The following is a 19,725-nucleotide window of genomic DNA, read 5'->3' on the forward strand; positions in this document are numbered from 1 at the left end:
ACTCACATAGTTGGAGGTTTGTAGCAGAAACGATTATAATTTTCGATATTTAAAACGTGGAAATATTACAGCGCTGGGAATTTTTGGATTCCAGATAGTCTTTCAGATATTCCGATGACGTAGACCTTCTGCCCAGCAGCATCGTTGTAATAAAGCAAAAGCTCGCGAAATTAAAAGTGTTAGAGGTAACGAAGACGCGAGAGCGTATCGCAACCTTGATTTTTTTATTTGTTTTTTAAATGGCCGGTCTTTTTTTCGTCAAAATTGTCTTCACGACACCTTTGGCACTTATTCAAGTAATCAGGCACCTTGTGCATCACAGAAAATGATTTTCCATCCAGAAGCCTCGACTTTTTCGCAGTTGCTTCGATGTTCCCTGGACTCTGTACGAGTGAGCCCTGTTTCGTAAAAGGTCTCGAAATTACGCAGAAAATTTTTTTGAAATCTTCGACAGCATCAAACACTGCTATAGGGTGGTTTCATGGTTACTCGAACAGCTCTTTATCCCCGATATTTTATGCCGGATTTGACCCTCTCAGTCTTTTGAGTTGGCTACTATCTCAGCATATTCACAAAGTATCAATACGAGATCGTGGGCTTTCGTCAATTTATTTTCCGTAATAGCCGATTTCAGGGCCACGTTCAAACTTGTTTGACCGATCTCGATGCTCGCCATCGATTTTCATATGTTTCATTACGCGATTTCGATTCCAAAATCAAAAATTAAATCACCGATCGATATTGTATTTTTCAATTTTTCTGCAATCTGCGAACATGTCTGTTTGCAGACGTAGTCAAAACAGAACTTCAGGTCGGATTCGGCTGAGCTGAAACTATTTAGGAATAACTACTCCACGATAATTAATTTCTCTTGCAATAGTGACTCTCGGGCGATGAACCTTATATCTATCGGATCTTCACATTGTTAAACCGTTATGAATTCGTTTCGTTTGTTGCAGACAAGTGAACACTTTTCACAAATTTATGCCTTAGTACCATGTTGATTTTTCTGAAAGGTATCTGTAACTCCGAAAAGTTGTATTAAAAGCTTTCGTGAAGATGAAGAGGTTACTTTGCCATACCTTTGTTAAAATAAAGTAACATGTGTGCCATATGTTGCCTGAAATATAACTTCCTTCATTCTGCAGTGTAATCGGTAATTACGTCTACTTAAAGAAGCTTGTCCGAAAATACCATACGCATACATATGCATACATATATGTATACGAATGCGCCTCTGCATGCACCTCCAGTCGAGTTCCACAAATAGCAGCAATTAAATTTAGAGTGAAATGTGCAAATGTTTAATTTCATTTCAATTAATCGGTGAAGTGATTGCGCACATGCGACCAAAATGAGCCGCCCACTCTAAATTGCCTTTTAAATAGTGGACAATATCAATTACCATGCAGAAAATGCGCCAGAAAATTTGTTTTTCTTATATTTCCAATTCGTTTTCGATTTAAAAATATATACATATATATATATATGTATATAATATATTTATATTATATTATACATTATATACGTGTATATGTGAATGTATATATTGTGGACGTTAAGCAAATAAGACCTAAGCTAATTGTCGCAGCAGAGATCTTTCCCCAATAAACTAGCGCTTCAGAAGAAGGGATCTTTCTGGGAGGATAGCTGACCTCACTTTACTCGGCGGAAAACCAAAGGTACCACAATCTTGCGGTGAATGTCCAGCGATTGCAAGAAGAAGAAGTAAAGCCATTGGAAAGACATACCCGTAAATGCAGCTCGGCTAAGCTCAAGGTTAAGATTTCCTTATGTTCATCAGTTGAATGGTTATCTCAGAAAGGAGAGGACACATTAGAGGAAAGTACATATATCTAATATAGCCTAGAGATAACTGTCTCTTTTCTAAGCATAACGTAACACATCATTCAAATTTAGGGTTCATCTTTCAATATCCCTATTAAAATGTCTGCCCCCTTCTCTTATTTTATTCGGAAAATCAAAGTCTGTTCGCATTTCAGAACCGACGTCCTTCCTACCCAACTGGTTTATAGTTCCTTTATCTATATTCATTGTGTATTAAATAATTATAAATAGCAAGAATATTCGAATTGCTACTCGACGGAGTTTTCATGTTATTGACTGTAACGTCGAGTCTTCTCTTCTGCATCCAGATTTTTAAAAATGTTGCCACTAATTTAGCAACGGTTAAGCTTCCTCTACGAGAAAGATGGAGTAAATGCAATGTGTTCTGAAATCCCTTTGGTGGTTCAAAAAGTCTCCAAATCAAAAAATGGAGACTAAATAAGACAAGGAAAATGGTCCTAACAATGATCGAAAATTATTCTCCGACTTAATTATTATCTAGAGCAATGCTTTTGTTTTAACAATTTTTCCAAATAAGGGTTTGAGTCCATTTTCACCCCTTCATTGGAAAACTTTTCCAAGCTTTGGTTTTCGAGGAAGTATCTCGATACAATCTGTATCTTTCATTACTTGCCGTATTTGGGGAGCATCCATATTTCATCGTTCAACTTTGCCATACTAAATTTGACCATTTTTTATTAATGTCGATGTCGGGCGGCTTACAGAAGGTTTCAAGACCGGAGCATACTCTTGTAGAACCCCCAAAGGTGATCTAGTCACCGATGCCCAGAGCATACTTAAATTATGGAGGGAATACTTCTCCAGCCTGCTGAATGGCAGTGAACGCACAACGCCAGGAGAAGGCGAACCCGATTCCCGAATCGATGACGATGGAGCAGACGTTCCATTGCCCGACCATGAAGAAGTTCGAATAGCAATTACCCGCCTGAAGAACAACAAAGCGGCGGGGGCCGATGGATTGCCGGCCGAGCTATTCAAACACGGCGGCGAAGAACTGATAAGGAGCATGCATCAGCTTCTTTGTAAAATATGGCCGGACGAAAGCATGCCCAACGATTGGAATTTAAGTGTGCTATGCAATCCATAAAAAAGGAGACTCCACAAACTGCGCCAACTACCGTGGGATTAGCCTCCTCAACATCGCATGTAAGGTTCTATCGAGCGTATTGTGTGAAAGATTAAAGCCCACCGTCAACAAACTGATTGGACCTTATCAGTGTGGCTTTAGACCTGGAAAATCAACAACCGACCAGATATTCACCATGCGCCAAATCTTGGAAAAGACCCGTGAAAGAAGAATCGACACACACCACCTCTTCGTCGATTTCAAAGCTGCTTTCGACAGCACGAAAAGGAGCTGCCTTTATGCCGCGATGTCTGAATTTGGTATCCCCGCAAAACTAATACGGTTGTGTAAACTGACGTTGAGTAACACCAAAGGCTCCGTCAGGATCGGGAAGGACCTCTCCGAGCCGTTCCCCTACCTACTCCCTATCGTGCGACTTCTTCAACCTGCTTCTGGAGAAAATAGTTGTAGCTGCAGAACTAAATAGAGAAGGTACCATCTTCTATAAGAGTGTACAACTGCTGGCGTATGCCGACGATATTGATATCATCGGCCTCAACACCCGCGCCGTTAGTTCTGCTTTCTCCAGGCGGGACAAGGAAGCACAGAAAATGGGTCTGACAGTGAACGAGGGCAAGACGAAATATCTCCTGTCATCAAACAAACAGTCGTCGCACTCGCGACTTGGCTCTCACGTCACTGTTGACAGTCATAACTTTGAAGTTGTAGATAATTTCGTCTATCTTGGAACCAGCGTAAACACCACCAACAATGTCAGCCTGGAAATCCAACGCAGGATTGCTCTTGCCAACAGGTGCTACTTCGGACTGAGTAGGCAATTGAGAAGCAAAGTCCTCTCTCGACGAACAAAAGCTAAACTCTATAAGTCGCTTATAATTCCCGTCCTGCTATATGGTGCAGAGGCTTCGACGGCAACCGATGAGTCGACGTTACGAGTTTTCGAGAGAAAAATTCTGCGAAAGATTTATGGTCCTTTGCGCTTTGGCCAAGGCGAATATTGCATTCGATGGAACGATGAGCTGTTCGAGATATACGACGACATTGACATAGTTCAGCGAATTAAAAGACAGCGGCTACGCTGGCTAGGTCATGTTGTCCGGATGGACGAAAACACTCCAGCTCTGAAAGTATTCGACGCAGTACCCGAGGGGGAAGCAGAGGAAGAGGAAGACCTCCACTCCGTTGGACCAAGGACCAAGTGGAGAAGGACCTGGCTTCTCTTGGAATATCCAATTGGCGCCACGTAGCGAAAGGAAGAAACGACTGTCGCGCTGTTGTTAACTCGGCTATAATCGCGTAAGCGGTGTCTACGCCAATTAAGAAGAAGAAGAAGAAGAAGATAAAACAATATCCTTCCACGTCCAACGCTTTGACAAATTGCTTTGTCATTCTTAAATTTATCACAAAAATTAAAACACTGAGATCAATTTGAGAAAATATCTTTCCTTTAGATGTTTCACCCTCTTATTTACATCCGTTCGTAAACTGTACTCATATCTGTGTATCATGCGAATTACTTTTGAAACGAAAACGAGATTTTCAATGAGTAAAACAGGATATTTGGTATATGCAATTGTAATCCTAGATAACTCCATGTTCGATGATGATGACCACGTGATGTTTGTTTGTGCGAAAACGATTTATATGCGCTAATCATGACTGGAAAACTAAATTTTTATTACTAACAAGCCTATAATTATCAAATTGTTAGATATATAATTATCATAAAAATTGCGAAAAGAAGAAACGACTGACGCGCTGTTGTTAACTAGGGGTAAAAAGGAAGAAGAAGAGTTATAATAAAAGCGAGAGCACATTTAATATTTTTATGAACAAGGTCTTCATCTGGAAACTTACTATATCCAGGGCAAAAAACAAATGTTTTTGTAGAGCTTGTCATTGATTTTTTTCTTTATATTTAATCACAGCACGAAATTAATTGTTTCCATTATAATAAAAATCGTAGCAGCAGCGTCACTTTGAGATCAATAACTTCAGAACGATTGGAGGAAATGTCATGACTCTTTGAAAATATTATAGATAAAGTTAATACTAACGGGTGATCCAATGGAACGACTTGCCGCATTTTACGTCGAGATCTTAAATTTAAAGTGTACAAAATACTGCTTGTGTTCAATGGGCTCCAAGATGATCTGACGTTTTCGAGCCAAATTTTGTTCAACGATGAAGCCCATTTCTAGATCAATGGGTATGTAAGCGTGAAGAGATTCAAGAACTGTCATTTCATTCAGAAAAACAACGGTTTGGTGTGGTTTGTGGACGAATGGAATCTTCCGAGGATGGTGAGAACGTCACCGTCAATGGCGACCATTATTGCACCATGATAACCAACTATTTGACACCTAAAGATGAAGTGAGCAGATAATTTCACGTATGATATCACAACGTTAGACTTTTTCCCGTGGGGATATGTGAAGTCTGAAGTCTGAAATATACGTATCACGCGTGTCCATCACTATTTAACAGTCGAAATGCTCAAACGAGTCATCGAAAAATGGACTCTACGGATGGACCGTCTGGGACGTAGCCGCGACCAATATTTGAAAAAGATAATCTTCAAAAAATAAATGCCAAAGAATGTTCTTTCGAATGATAATAAACATTCCCCATTAAATTTGAAGTTTCTGCGTTTTCTCTTTTGAGGGTCACCTTTCATAAGAGAGATAGATAAATGAAGGCTTGTTTGTCGCGCGTTATCTGGACCAGACTAAAGGCTATAGGATGCTTTAATAAAAATTCGAAAGTTATCTTAGGCTTCTTACAATGTGAGTTGGTTCAGCAAAATTAGCGCTGCTTTACTTTTGATTGTATTTTATGTATTTTTATAAAGTAAATAGAAATTTTTTTGTAGATTTATGCATTTATTTCTTTATTCGTTCCATAATTTGTTAATAAATAATTAATAAATTTACAATAATTGTACGTTTATAAGGTATGTATGTATATGTTTAAGTACAGTTACAATTCATTATGTGTATGTGGTATTTACAAGGACATATAATGAATGTTTGGAATTTATTTAATTTTTCTCTTCTTATATGCTTAAATTATGCAAAATTGACTTAAGAATCACAAGAAAGAACACACATCAATTATTTGAAATAATCAATAAATCAAAATATTTTTTGTATATAATTTTCAAGTTCCATTTTTTCATATTATTATGATTTATTGATTTACTACTATACTGCATATAATTTATATGTTATTATTAATTAAAATATATATAATTTACATATTTACTTACTTAAATTAATTTGCAGAGATTTTATATTTATTTTGAACTTTTTTAAATAATGGTCTTTTATTAGGTAGTTCTAGTCTTTTGCTGGAGACAAAGCATTTATTTGTAGGGAAAAGCAATATAAAAGCTTCAATCATAGCGCGCTTGAGGTTTTTGCGCTTGAACAATTCCAGCCCATGATTGTTCAAGCCATTCCCCTTAAAAGGCTAATAATTGAAGAAGAAAAAACGCTGTTAAGAAACAATAAATAACGGCGTTTCAGTCAGAAACAAAAACCAATATTTCTTATAATAATATTTATTTTGTTTTTGTAAATTATCTACAATCCCACCAAGAGCCACAAGTGAATAACCCCATTGAACTTAAGAATCAAAAGTTAGTGTGTATGCAAGGTACTCGCAGTTGAAAATTTAGCCTCTTATATGTGTTAGTAAATAGTGTGTTTGTATGTATGTATTTTTGAGTTGTTTGCAAATTTGAATGTTGACGATGAGAGGAACTTTTATTTAATTTATTTATATCGTTTTTATTTTTGCATGAAAACTTTTGTAAAATAAAACTTGCTTTCCGTTAGTATGTAGCTCGCTGTATGATGTGCGTTCCAAAGCCAGGAGATACGAGTTTAGTTCTTGAGCGCGTGTAAGTCGTCGACTGCTAAAAAGAGGTAAAGAAACTATTTAAATAAATCAATAAGAACATTAGCAGAGTAGAAATCAAGAAAAACGAGCAACTTTGGTTGCACCAAAGCTATAATACCCTTCACAAATGGAAAAGTTCACATCTAGAATTTGATTTTGATCGGCTAGTTTGTATGGCAGCTACGCTATAGTGATCCGATAAATTAGCGCTTCTCAGGAAGAAAAATATGCGTGCGAAATTTTGGATCAAAAGCTCAGAAAGTTTGCCAGTTGACCATTACACAATAGGGTACACGACCTCTTTACGGTGATATAACTTTTATATTTTACTATGTCATGTCTAGCTCTATTTAAATCAGCTGTTTGTTCTATTCGTCACTTTGCAGATATTAGCGAATCTAACACAAATACTGTTACCCCCGTCTCTATTAACATTTGCTAAATCAATGGTATCTGAATAATGAGATAAACCTTGGAATGACATGTGAAAAAGTGATCGCCAGCCACCGTTCTATGCAGCAGGTTATGGAGTGACGCATAGAAAGACTCTGAGAAATGTTAAGTACACTTTCATTTTTAGGGTTGATTTTTAGAAACAATTCTGTAGAATGGATTTGCGACTGGTCTGTAACTTTTTTTCCTCCACCTACTAGTAGGTCGATTATGATATACAATATGTAGAATCGGGAAAAATCGAGTATTTTCGTCATGTAAGCCTCGATATTTTGGAGTCATTGACTTAATGTTTAGATCAATTCTACACCTTTGAGTCTATGTTGTTTTAAATAATTGCTAAAGATTTGACATAAATTAAGATTCTTGGAAGGAAAAAGTTTGGAGGGAAAATTTTGCTTTAGACCATTCCTATGTTGGGAATTTATTTCGAAGATAAGGTTGGCCTTAATAGCCTTTCAGAAATAAGTTACCGGTTTATGAACAGCTTAACAATGATTTATTGCTTAACTTCGTTCGATGCTTTAATCCTCTATATAAAAAAGCAGACCCTGACAACCTATGACAAAATTTTATTCTCATCTTCTGAGTTTTCAACATCCCGCCATTCGTTCTTCTTTTTCGCTGTTTGGCGCCAATTGGAGATTCCAAGTGTAGCCAGGTCCTTCTTCACCTGCTCTTTCCAATGGAGTGAAAGTCTTCCTCTACCTTGGCTTCCCCCAGCGGGTACTGCATCGAAAACTTTCAGAGCTGGAGTGGATTCCGTAAGTGAGAGTTAATTAAAGCGATTGGATTGAATGTTTCTCAGAGATAGCATCCTAGATGTGTTGGTGTTGTTTTACCCGGCTATAATTCCTATTCGCGCTAATAAGATGACCTCTCTTGTGGAATTTGAATGGAAAAAAACTTCATAGTATGGTAACTGGACTCGCTCAAAGAACGGGATTTTAGTTAGCAACATCTACCTAGATGCGCTCATGTGTCGTGTCTAAGTTTTTCAGAGGATATTGTTTGTATTTTTTTCAAAGAACTATTCAACTAAATACATTTTCGCACACAACTGTTAACCAGAAAAATCTAGAATACTCTTGATCTTAGTAATAAAAATATTTTTAAATTCTTGCCGGCTAGTTCGCGACAATAATTCAAACATTACAGTTCAAGAAAATAAGTCGCTAGTGACAATCGACCGAGTGCGACACTCTAATGAATCCATGAAAAAGGTTAAGCGCCACTCGAAACAACGACTGGCTCGCACATTCAAGACGCGGCTGAAGTGGGTACACTTCAGCACTGCCACTCTTATTCAGTTTTCATGCCACGTAACGCATGGCATCTTTGCGCAGATTCATAAATGCAAGTACTTAGCTAAACATCTTTGTTTTTTTATTGCCGCCAAAGACTGTCTACCCATTTCTAAACAAATCTGCAGCAGGACTCACAAATACAGCTCTGTATACTATTTTAAGCTTTCTAGCGTTGACGTTGTCTTTATTGTTGCAGGAAGAGTGTAGTATTTGCTCATTATATGCATAAATCCGGAAGACATTTACTTTTTTTTCTTTACTTCGACACGAAGTGTCCTTCACAAAGGCTCAGTGTAACTACTTTTGCCTGCAACAGCATGTGTTGCAAGTGTTCGTACATACCTAATTTGTATGTCGCGTGTTCCGTTTCCGCTGGCGTGCCTACAGCTCGTTTGCCGCGCATGCTGTGCAGCGCCAGTAGCGGCATATTGTTGACGTTGTACCCCTGGTGTGTCTCATCGGTGAAAGTGTTGCTGCTGTCATCGTTGGTATCGTCTTTCTTGCCTCGCACCGCCACGAATTTGTTGTTGAAATCAACAAAACGTTGGGACTTGCTGCGCCGGTTGCCAGACTGAGAGAAAATATTGAAAATGTCCAAATAAGAAAACTGCAGTTATTCAATTATTTATTCGTAGTAAATATAGAATTTTCGGAGAAATAAAATTAAAATAACCAAGCCACTTTTTTTGTTTATAAGAAAATTAAAAAAAAATAGTTAACTTAGACCCAGAGAATAATTCAATTCGGATCCAAGGACTTTTGAGGTTATCCTAAATGTTTAAAAGATAATTTTTGAGTTGGCAGGACAACTCCAGGCAAGAAAAGAATCTAAGACAAAGGTGCAAGAAAGGAAAGATCTAGTATGGAGAAAGGTTTGAACATAAAATTACAAAACAGAAATGATTGATATATCTTTCCGGATTTGAAAATGTTGAAGAGTAGAATGTTTTCAGGGAAATAAGCAGTTATCAACTAGTTTAGTCGAGATCAAGTCTACTTAATGTATAAAATACTGGAGTTTCTATTGAAAAATAACTTTACATTTTCAAACTTTAAAAACGCAGTTTTCAAATTACACAATGAATAATGTTTAATATTATGTTTGAGATTTCTAGGATATAGCTCACGCATTCAAAAGTTTGTGAGTAAGAAATATAAACTATTATATAAAGCGCGTATTTTTTAGCTTACTTCTAATGGAGATCTCTTGAACGTCTGATGATCCGCATCCTTCTTGCCACGTACACCCATAAATGCATTGACTGGACCGCGCTTCTCCTCCACGAAGGGCACTGTCAACATGCCATCTTCGTCGTAATACAAATAGTCCATCACCGATGGTCGCTTACCGCGCATTCCTGTGAAACCGGTTGGTGCACGCTTTGTGACATCATTCTGTGGTGTTGTTTGCCGATTTACTAATTCTCTGAGGAAATTCTGCGTCAACTCTTGACGCAAACGGTCCTCTTCTAAACGCCGTATTAACGAATTAACACGATTTACATCGTTGTCACTGTACTTTTTACCCCGAACGCCATAGAATGTACTGGGTGCTTTCTTGAAGCGTGATTCCAAGGCTAACAAGTGACCGTAGACGTCATTTAGCTCATTTTCGTAGGCAACTCGTTGTATGGGATCGATGTCCCAATCGGCTGTCCGATCGTCATCCATTGCCAGATTGTTGGCATTACTGTAATCGGTGTATTCGTATTCCTTTTTACCGCGCATCCCAATAAAGCCGCTTGGCGTGCGCTTGACAATGTTTAAGGTACGCAGTGGATTGCTGTAGTTAGAGGATATTAAAAGAGAAATTCTAAATTATTATTGTGTGATATTTTGAACTGTTTTCAAACAAGATGTGGACAAACATCTAAAATCCTAATTATTGCCTGGTCTGCCGAGGTGTTTATGACCGTCAATTCCTACTAGAATATCGGTGTTGTTGTCTCTATAAATAAGTCTAACTGACTCACTGCTCTCACTGGGATTAAGGTGTTTAGGCGCGGTACGAATATAAGCTCATGGAGCGAATATATTCAAACCGGATATTTTATTCTAGCCGTAATATCCATTAGGAAATTGTCATTTTATTAGGATGAAATTAAATAATAACCACTTATTTTTCCCATTCCCCGACCTTTAGTAAAATTATATATCCTTGCTATAATTTCCCAACGAATAAAAAGTGAGGAGTGGTGAATCCAAAGCGGCGAGGAAGTAGCGTCTGGTTTATTTCGAAAATTCAGCAATGGGCGTGGTTCCGCCTAATTCTACATGCCATTTCGCTTAATCTTATACATATGTATGTACATATGTATGTATATAACAAGTAAGGAAGGGCTAAGTTCGGGTGTCACCGAACATTTTATACTCTCGCATGGTAAAGTGATAATCGAGATTTCATTATCCGTCATTTACATATTTTTCAAATACCGTATTTGTGTAAAGTTTTATTCCGCTATCATCATTGGTTCCTAATGTACATACATATATAATATTATACAGTGAAGGCATCAGATGGAATTCAAAATAGCGTTATATTGGAAGAAGACGTGGTTGTTAACCGATTTCACCCATATTTCGTACATGTCATCAGAGTGTTAAGAAAATATTATATACCGAATTTCATTGAAATCGGTAGAGTAGTTCCTGAGATATGGTTTTTGGTCCATAAGTAGGCGACGCCACGCCCATTTTCAATTTTTAAAAAAGCCTGGGTGCAGCTTCCTTCTGCCATTTCTTCCGTGAAATTTAGTGTTTCTGACGTTTTTCGTTAGTCGGTTAACGCACTTTTAGTGATTTTCAACATAACCTTTGTATGGGAGGTGGGCGTGTTTGTTATCCGATTTCTCCATTTTTGAACTGTATATGGAAATGCCTGAAGGAAACGACTCTATAGAGTTTGGTTGACATAGCTATAGTAGTTTCCGAGATATGTACAAAAAACTTAGTAGGGGCGGGGCCACGCCCACTTTTCCAAAAAAATTTCGTCCAAATATGCCCCTCCCTAATGCGATCCTTTGTGCCAAATTTCACTTTAATATCTTCATCAGTTATGACACTTTATAGGTTTACGGTTTTCGCCATTTTGTGGGCGTGGCAGTAGGCCGATTTTGCCCATCTTCGAACTTAACCTTCTTATAGAGCCAAGAAATACGTGTACCAAGTTTCATCATGATATCTCAATTTTTACTCAAGTTACAGCTTGCACGGACGGACAGACAGACTTCCGGATTTCAACTCTACTCGTCACCCTGATCACTTTGGTATATATAACCCTATATCTGACTCTTTTAGTTTTAGAACATACAAACAACCGTTAAGTGAACAAAACTATTATACTCTCCTTAGCAACTTTGTTGCGAGCGTATAAAAATGAATCGCAAAATGTGTTGCTAAGCGCATAACTCAACAACGCCTGGACCAATTTGACCAATTCTTTTTTTAAATGTTCGTTGAGGTTCAAAGATGGTTTTTATGTCGAGAAAACTTCGAATAATTGCCAGAAAACTCCTAAAAACGGACTTTTCTTTTTCACATACAAATGAATTGATGTTTGTTTGTTATATGTACATACATATAGTAACGCTAATGCTCGAGAACGGCTAAACCAATCTTGATGAAATTTTCAGAGGTTGCTCGCCGCTCACCGTATGATTTTCGTGATGAAAAGTCGTAAAATTGGACAATTCCAAAAAAAAACTTTTTTTCATACACATTTTTTTTAAATTTTTTTTTCAATTATTTGAAACGTTCAAATTTGTCGTTTGCTTTCTTTATTCCGGCTGTTCAAAAAAAAAATTATTGAAATTTATTCAGCGGAAACGCTATGTGTGTTTCACACAAAGTGATTAATTACAGATAGAAATTTGTTACGATGCCACGAAGAGGTCGCGCTAATATCGGTCGGCGTTCTTTTTGGCATCAACATCCACTGGACCGAGTACTCCCAGGATGCCATGACATACGTGCGGAATTATGGATCGCGGTCAATCAGCAAGCGATCGTCACGATGTCATAGCACGACTTTTCAAACAACAGTTACGATATTTGATGGACTTTATCTTGAAGCAATGTATGTATATGTCGGAGCGCTTATGCTTGTATTTTGTATGTCACTGTAAATGCGTATGTTGGAGTGCTAATATTCTGTAGGTAACTGTATGTGGCACAGCGTCGTTTGAAGTAGGCGACGCATTGGCGGCATATATTGCGGTACTATAGAATGTAAATGCGCAAATAAGCATAGTAACAGGACTAGAGAAACTGTTACTGAGTGAGGTCTGATCGTATTCTGCGAACGGAGTGAAGAGACTCAGGAACCGTCAGCTACTTTTAGAGCAATGAAGGGGTGCGTATATAATAAGGCGCTATATCCTCGCAGAATCAGTTCAAGAAGTGATCTTGATAGGAGCAGAACTTGCTGTGCTCGTATAGTGAAGTTATTGAGTAAAGTGTAAAGTGTAAAACTGTGAAGTGTGAAGTGTAAATCTGTGAAGTGTAAAGTAATATGGAGACATCCATAAGCAAATCCTCTACAGAGTCATTAACGAACCAAATCCCCGACATCAGAAGTGGGATCGGCTAATCCTACAAGCCGAGACTCGTGCCAGATCCTCGTAGCGCTAGAAGCACAGCATCGGAATCTAATGAACATAATGAAGTCCATGCAGATATCAAGACCCGTACCAGACGCAACGCCTGTCCACGTTGCTTTGACAAAATTCAATCCCGATTGTGCTGGAGCGGATGCCTCTGCAAGGTGTGCAACGGTGGACCAGCTTTTTGATGAAAATACCCTCGAAGAAGGCGCACTTGGGATAGTGTTGAGCAAGGCGCTTGACGAAAGCACATTACAATGGTTATTACAAATATGTTTCGCAAGCATAACCAAGTGGAAAGAAGATTTGGAGGAAATCGCAGAGTCGATAACATTGGCACACATGGCGTAAACCGACAATAGTTTGTTACACTGGGTATGTACATACATACCTTAAATGTAACGAGTCGCAATGAGTTACAACAACTGGAGGCCTACGCTTTTAAGAGGCGTTACACGGAAGAGGATGCATGAGTAAACGGCCCAGGCGGAAGAAGTTAAAGTTCTAATCGACTGGAAAGGCGAAACAACGCAAAAGGAAACATCGAAATAAGAGCATCAATTCTGGAGTGATAGATCGGTACAGTATGCGTTGTTTCAAGTGCAATGATGGAACATTACGCTACTTCATGTCCTGAAATCCGGATCAGTGGGAAAGGGAAAAGATAGAAGATGCGTGTAGATATTTGCACAATAGTTTCGCCAAAGGTGGTGGTAAAATTAGCAGGTGAGTTCGTTCCATTTTGATTTAACTCTGGAGCTGAATGTTCATTGAAGAACTTTAATGTTGGTAAAATTTGTGGTTGGGTGGTAATGTCGAAATTGATTTACCTGAATTTTAACGTTAATCCTAATCCAGTATAGAGTTAAAAATGTAAAGCGAAGTACAAAGTGGAAACGAGATTGTAATACATTAAAATTAAGTGCATGGAAAATGAGAAGGGACCAAAATTATTAGATAATCGAAAGAAGAAGTGGGCGTAGGGCGCAAATAGATTGTGAAGGGAAGAGGAACAAAAAAAAAATAAAATTAAAAAAATAAAACATGGGCCCTTCCTATTCCTTAAATGTGCGTCAGGCTTTTATAAGGTGTGCGTGTGTATATGTGGTAGTATGCGTTTATTTATTTGCTTGCTTTCGCATGGATTGTGATACCCAGCAGTTGATAAAAGCATAACCAAAAGTTAAAAATGACACACGTATGTAAATATTTTATCTAGAAATCCAATGATTAAAGAATGTTCAAGTATGGAAAAAAATAGTTAAAAGACAGATCGAATTCACTTAGGCAAATGATAATTGGCTAGTATCTGAATAACGTGATCCTGAGGTAGCCAAGTTATCAACTAAGCTAAAAAAAAAAAATAATGATTTGACAGAAAATTTAGAGAAACAAGTAAGGAAGGGCTAAGTTCGGGTGTCACCGAACATTTTATACTCTCGCATGGTAAAGTGATAATCGAGATTTCATTATCCGTCATTTACATATTTTTCAAATACCGTATTTGTGTAAAGTTTTATTCCGCTATCATCATTGGTTCCTAATGTTTATACTCGTATTATACAGAGAAGGCATCAGATGGAATTCAAAATAGCGTTATATTGGAAGAAGGCGTGGTTGTGAACCGATTTCACCTATATTTCGTACATGTCATCAGGGTGTTAAGAAAACATTATATACCGAATTTCATTGAAATCGGTCTAGTAGCTCCTGAGATATGCTTCTTGGTCCATAAGTGGGCGGCGCCACGCCCATTTTCAATTTTTAAAAAAAGCCTGGGGGCAGCTTCCTTCTGCCACTTCTTCCGTAAAATTTAGTGTTTCTGACGTTTTTTGTTAGTCGGTTAACGCACTTTTAGTGATTTTGAACATAACCTTTGTATGGGAGGTGGCCGTGGTTATTATCCGATTTCTTCCATTTTTGAACTGTATATGGAAATACCTAAAGAAAACGACTCTATAGAGTTTGGTTGACATAGCTATAATAGTTTCCGAGATATGTACAAAAAACTTAGTAGGGGGCGGGGCCACGCCCACTTTTCCAAAAAAATTACTTCCAAATATGTCCCTCCCTAATGCGATCCTTTGTGCCAAATTTCACTTTAATATCTTTATTTATGGCTTAGTTATGACACTTTATAGGTTTTCGGTTTCCGCCATTTTGTGGGCGTGGCAGTAGGCCGATTTTTCCCATCTTCGAACTTAACCTTCTTATGGAGCCAAGGAATACGTGTACCAAGTTTCATCATGATATCTCAATTTTTACTCAAGTTACAGCTTGCAAGGACGGACGGACAGACGGACGGACAGACAGACATCCGGATTTCGACTCTACTCGTCGCCCTGATCACTTTGGTATATATAACCCTATATCTGACTCTTTTAGTTTTAGGACTTACAAACAACCGTTATGTGAACAAAACTATAATACTCTCGTTAGCAACATTGTTGCGAGAGTATAAAAATATGAATTGAGGAAAGGAGTTTTGCATAGAAGGATACAAAGAAAAGGTAAAACTAAATGTTTGTCCTTGATTCCTAGGGCATTTAGATGGGCAGTGATTAATCACGTCCACGAAGCTCTTATGCATTTAGGTTGGAAAAAAAACCTTGGATAAAGCCGATGAATTTGATTTGTTCGAAAATATGTCAAAGTATGTTCGTTGGTTTGTCGAAAATCGTATCAGCTGCAAATTAAGCTATCAGTAGAAAAATTGTAGGCTGAATTAAATCCGATTTCAGAGAAAGACATTCCATTTCCGTAGTGCAATAGGCATAAGGTGAAAATGATTGAAAAAAATTACTTAAAGGAGCAAGTGGTTTGTTTGTTTTTATCACACCTTAAACATTGACACTGAAAGTTCTATAATAGTCGTTAAAGCCGCTGTGTGTTTGTTTGGTATGCCTATTCGGAGTATAACGTATCTGGGCGGTAACTTTGCAAGTTAAACCTTTTGGCGCGTATTACCAATAAATGAAGAAGTTGATAGCTTATTTGATAGGGAATATTTAAAAGAACAAGCAAAGGAAAATATTGAAGTTTATGCTCGTTATGACAAACATGGTGCTTTATTCAGGCAAAAATAGTAAAATGTAATGTAGGAGACCATGTGTTGCTAAAGAAGAAAAAAAATGGACCAAACAAAACTTGTAAGTTCAGAGAGAGATGTTTTAAAATCATTAACAAGAAGAAAAAAACATATACATATGTAAGTATGAGCATGAATTTTTGAAAGCAATGCCAAATAAATAGACAGATAAGTAAAGAAGTTGATTTAGAAGACTCAAGAGAAGATGCGTCTGATTTTCAAAGGAGAAATAGAGATTAAAAAAATGGCACAGTTGGTGTTCTGAAATCCCAAGAGGAGATGTAATGACCGCACTATAACAGATGGACTTGTTATAGCCGGGGTCGGAAGATGTGAATGGCACGGTAGGTGCTTTGGAATCCCAAGAAGGGATAGAATGATTGCACCATAACAGAAGGACTTGTTATGGCGGGGGTCAATAAGTGGGTGTAAAAGTAAATACACTAGTTAGTAAAGAAAATTAATTTTGCATGAATTGTAAAGTATGACGAAGAAGAGAATGTAAATCAATTTGCTTATTTGTCTATTGCTTGGTTTTGTCTAGATGCCTAAAGCTTTATATGAAGAAATATTAATGAAATGTTTGTAAGTGGCAATGGCAGTTGCAATTGATGTGTTAGAATATTGTGGTTTGAAGTGAACACACGAGGACGTGTGATTTGTCAGGAAGGCCGTGTCGGAGCGCTTATGCTTGTATTTTGTATGTCACTGTAAATGCGTATGTGGGAGTGCTAATATTCTGTAGGTGACTGTATGTGGCACAGCGTCGTTTGAAGTAGGCGACGCATTGGCGGCATATATTGCGGTTCTATAGAATTTAAATGCGCAAATAAGCATAGTAACAGGACTAGAGAAACTGTTACTGAGTGAGGTCTGATCGTATTCTGCGAACAGAGTGAAGAGACTTTTAGTTAGACGTTAGCTACTTTTAGAGCAATGAAGGGGTGCGTATATAATAAGGCGCTATATTCTCGCAGAATCAGTTCAAGAAGTGATCTTGATAGGAGCAGAACTTGCTGTGCTCGTATAGTGAAGTTATTGAGTAAAGTGTAAAGTGTAAAACTGTGAAGTGTAAAGTGATATGGAGACATCCATAAGCAAATCCTCTACAGAGTCATCAACGAACCAAATCCCCGACATGGTGCTGTTAGATGCTAGATGTACTCTATTGAGTGGCAAAGGAGAGGTTTGTCGCGCGCACACATTCTTCTTTGGATGGTGGATGGTGGTTACACCAGATCAAATTGATGAAATCATTTCTGCGGAAATTCCTGATCCAAGAAAGATCCAGTATTATACGAAGTGGTGAAAACCAATATGGTTCATGGACCTTGTGGACACTAAAATCCCTTTTCGGTTTGTATGTCTGACAATAAATGCACGAAATACTATCCAATTGCTTTCATTCAACATTCAGCATTCAATTTAGCGAATATCGAAGTTGTCAACACATAGATCATACTATACATAGTCACCACAATGTGAGTATTGCAGTTTGGTGAAATCGATAAAATACGTTTGTAAGTACGTCACCAAAGGAAGCAACATGGCGGTTATTGGTCTTCAACGATACGGCTGATACGTGAACTGCAATAAAGCGCTTTGTAGGATATTTACTTTTGCAATTCATGAATGTTTTCCGACTGTTGTGCGTCTTGCAGTTAATTTGCAGAATGGCCAAAGAGTGTATTTCAACCCACAGAATATAGTACAGCCAGTGGAAACACCACCAGCAACAAAATTAACATTGACGAGTTTTTTCTCAACTTTCGTCAGTGATCCGTTTGCAGGAACATTGCTCTATTCCGAACTGCCTTGATATTATACATGGAATGCATCGTCGAAGAAATAGCTGCGCAGAAAGCAAGGCCAACCATTAGATGGACATCCAGGTGTATTCTCAACTAATGCATTGGGACGAATTTACACAATCCATCCGAAAAACGACGATTGCTTCTACCTTCGGTTGCTATTGATAAATGTACGCGGTTCAACTTCATTTGAGTCATTGTGTACTGTGAATGCGTACCGTAGTGCAACTTTTTGAGAAGCAAGTCAGCAATTATAATTGCTGGAACATGTTAATCACTGGAATCAAACGATGGACGATGCGATAGCTACTTCGAATTCAAATGAAGTTCGTACACTTTTCGCGATGATCATTTCGACATATCAGCCTTCAAATCCGCGACAATTGTGGGATACGAACAAAAATGACATTGCCGAAGACATTTGACATCGTATTCGCTAAGAATTGTAAGTGGGTCAATTCCGGTTGATACTTCCGGAGGTTTGATATCAATTCCATCGGCCGTTTATCAATTCACGAATGAATGTTCGGACATTGGCCAAATTATCGTAATTACGATTCCTTAAGTGCACGGAATGTTAGCTACTAAAACTACCCATGTTGTTGACTTAAACTGGAAGATTCAAAGTCGAATTCCGGGAGGTTTGCTCTCATACAAATCGATCGATCGTCTTGACAATGAAGACGACGCCGTAAATTATCCAGTGTTCTAAATTCTTTGGAGAGGCTTGGTATGCCACCGCATCATTTACGTCTCAAAGTTGGATCTGTCGTTATTATATTTCGCAATTTTCATGGGCCGAAACTGTGTAATGGAACCCGACTGATTGTGACGCAGCTATCGTATACAGGGGGCAGAATGCTGATTCTACAAATTCCTTTGAGTTCTAACGATTTGCCATTTCAGTTCAAACGTATTTCGTTTCCAGTGAAAATTGCATTTGATATGACAATCAAAAAACACAAGGATATTTAGTCGCATAGTGTGTGGCATAAATTTGGAAACGCTATGTTTTTCACACGGCCTGATATATGTACGTGGTGTGCTCACGAGTTGGAAAACCATCTTTTCTGTACACCGGAACAGAAACCAAAAAATGTTGTTTATCAAGCTGCGTTACATTGAAAAAAAAAATTATAAGTTCAACTTTCTTTTCATTTCGAAATACATAATTTCACGCAGGACAACGGCTGCGGGGTCAGCTAGTAATTAGTATAAGAATTGTCCACATGTTGATAGATTACAGTGTATACTATATTCAGTCAGTACTTTAACATTCTACGAGTATTTCACCTTTAGCATAATATACATAAAATCGGGTTTCATGCACCGAAGAAGATGACTTATTAATCCTGTACATACATCGTAAAATATTCAATGTGTGGTTTCGCCCGCATTTAGCTTTTAAAAAGATTTTGTGGCACACCTTGGTATGTAAAATATAGAGTATAAATATGTCAGTGGCGTAGCTACAACTTCGGGCGCCCGGGGCTAAGGATGTTCTGCCGCCCCTCTTTATCTACCTACCTACAAGTTTCATAAGGATTTCATCATAAGGTATTTTGACGAAATTTGCAGGAATTTTTGCCTATTTTGCCTCCTATTT

General features: G+C 38.0%; 1 protein-coding gene across 2 annotated transcripts in view; it reads right to left on the reverse strand.

The window, feature by feature from the left end:
- Positions 1 to 6,300: 6,300 nt before the first annotated feature.
- The window catches only part of LOC126767956 (tachykinins), a 56,115-nt gene continuing 42,690 nt past the window's right edge, over positions 6,301 to 19,725 (reverse strand). The window contains exons 4-6 of one of the 2 annotated variants that reach the window (XM_050485788.1): positions 9,811 to 10,402; positions 8,962 to 9,190; positions 6,301 to 6,872 (exon numbers count right to left, since the gene is read on the reverse strand). In XM_050485788.1, the coding sequence (XP_050341745.1) occupies positions 6,844 to 6,872; positions 8,962 to 9,190; positions 9,811 to 10,402 (850 nt within the window). In that variant the 3' untranslated portion in view covers positions 6,301 to 6,843. Of the gene's footprint in view, positions 6,876 to 8,961; positions 9,191 to 9,810; positions 10,403 to 19,725 lie in introns of both variants that reach the window. The other variant, XM_050485787.1, reaches the window with a different exon arrangement.

Source organism: Bactrocera neohumeralis, chromosome 2, assembly GCF_024586455.1.
Source record: "Bactrocera neohumeralis isolate Rockhampton chromosome 2, APGP_CSIRO_Bneo_wtdbg2-racon-allhic-juicebox.fasta_v2, whole genome shotgun sequence".
NCBI classification, from domain to species: domain Eukaryota; kingdom Metazoa; phylum Arthropoda; class Insecta; order Diptera; family Tephritidae; genus Bactrocera; species Bactrocera neohumeralis.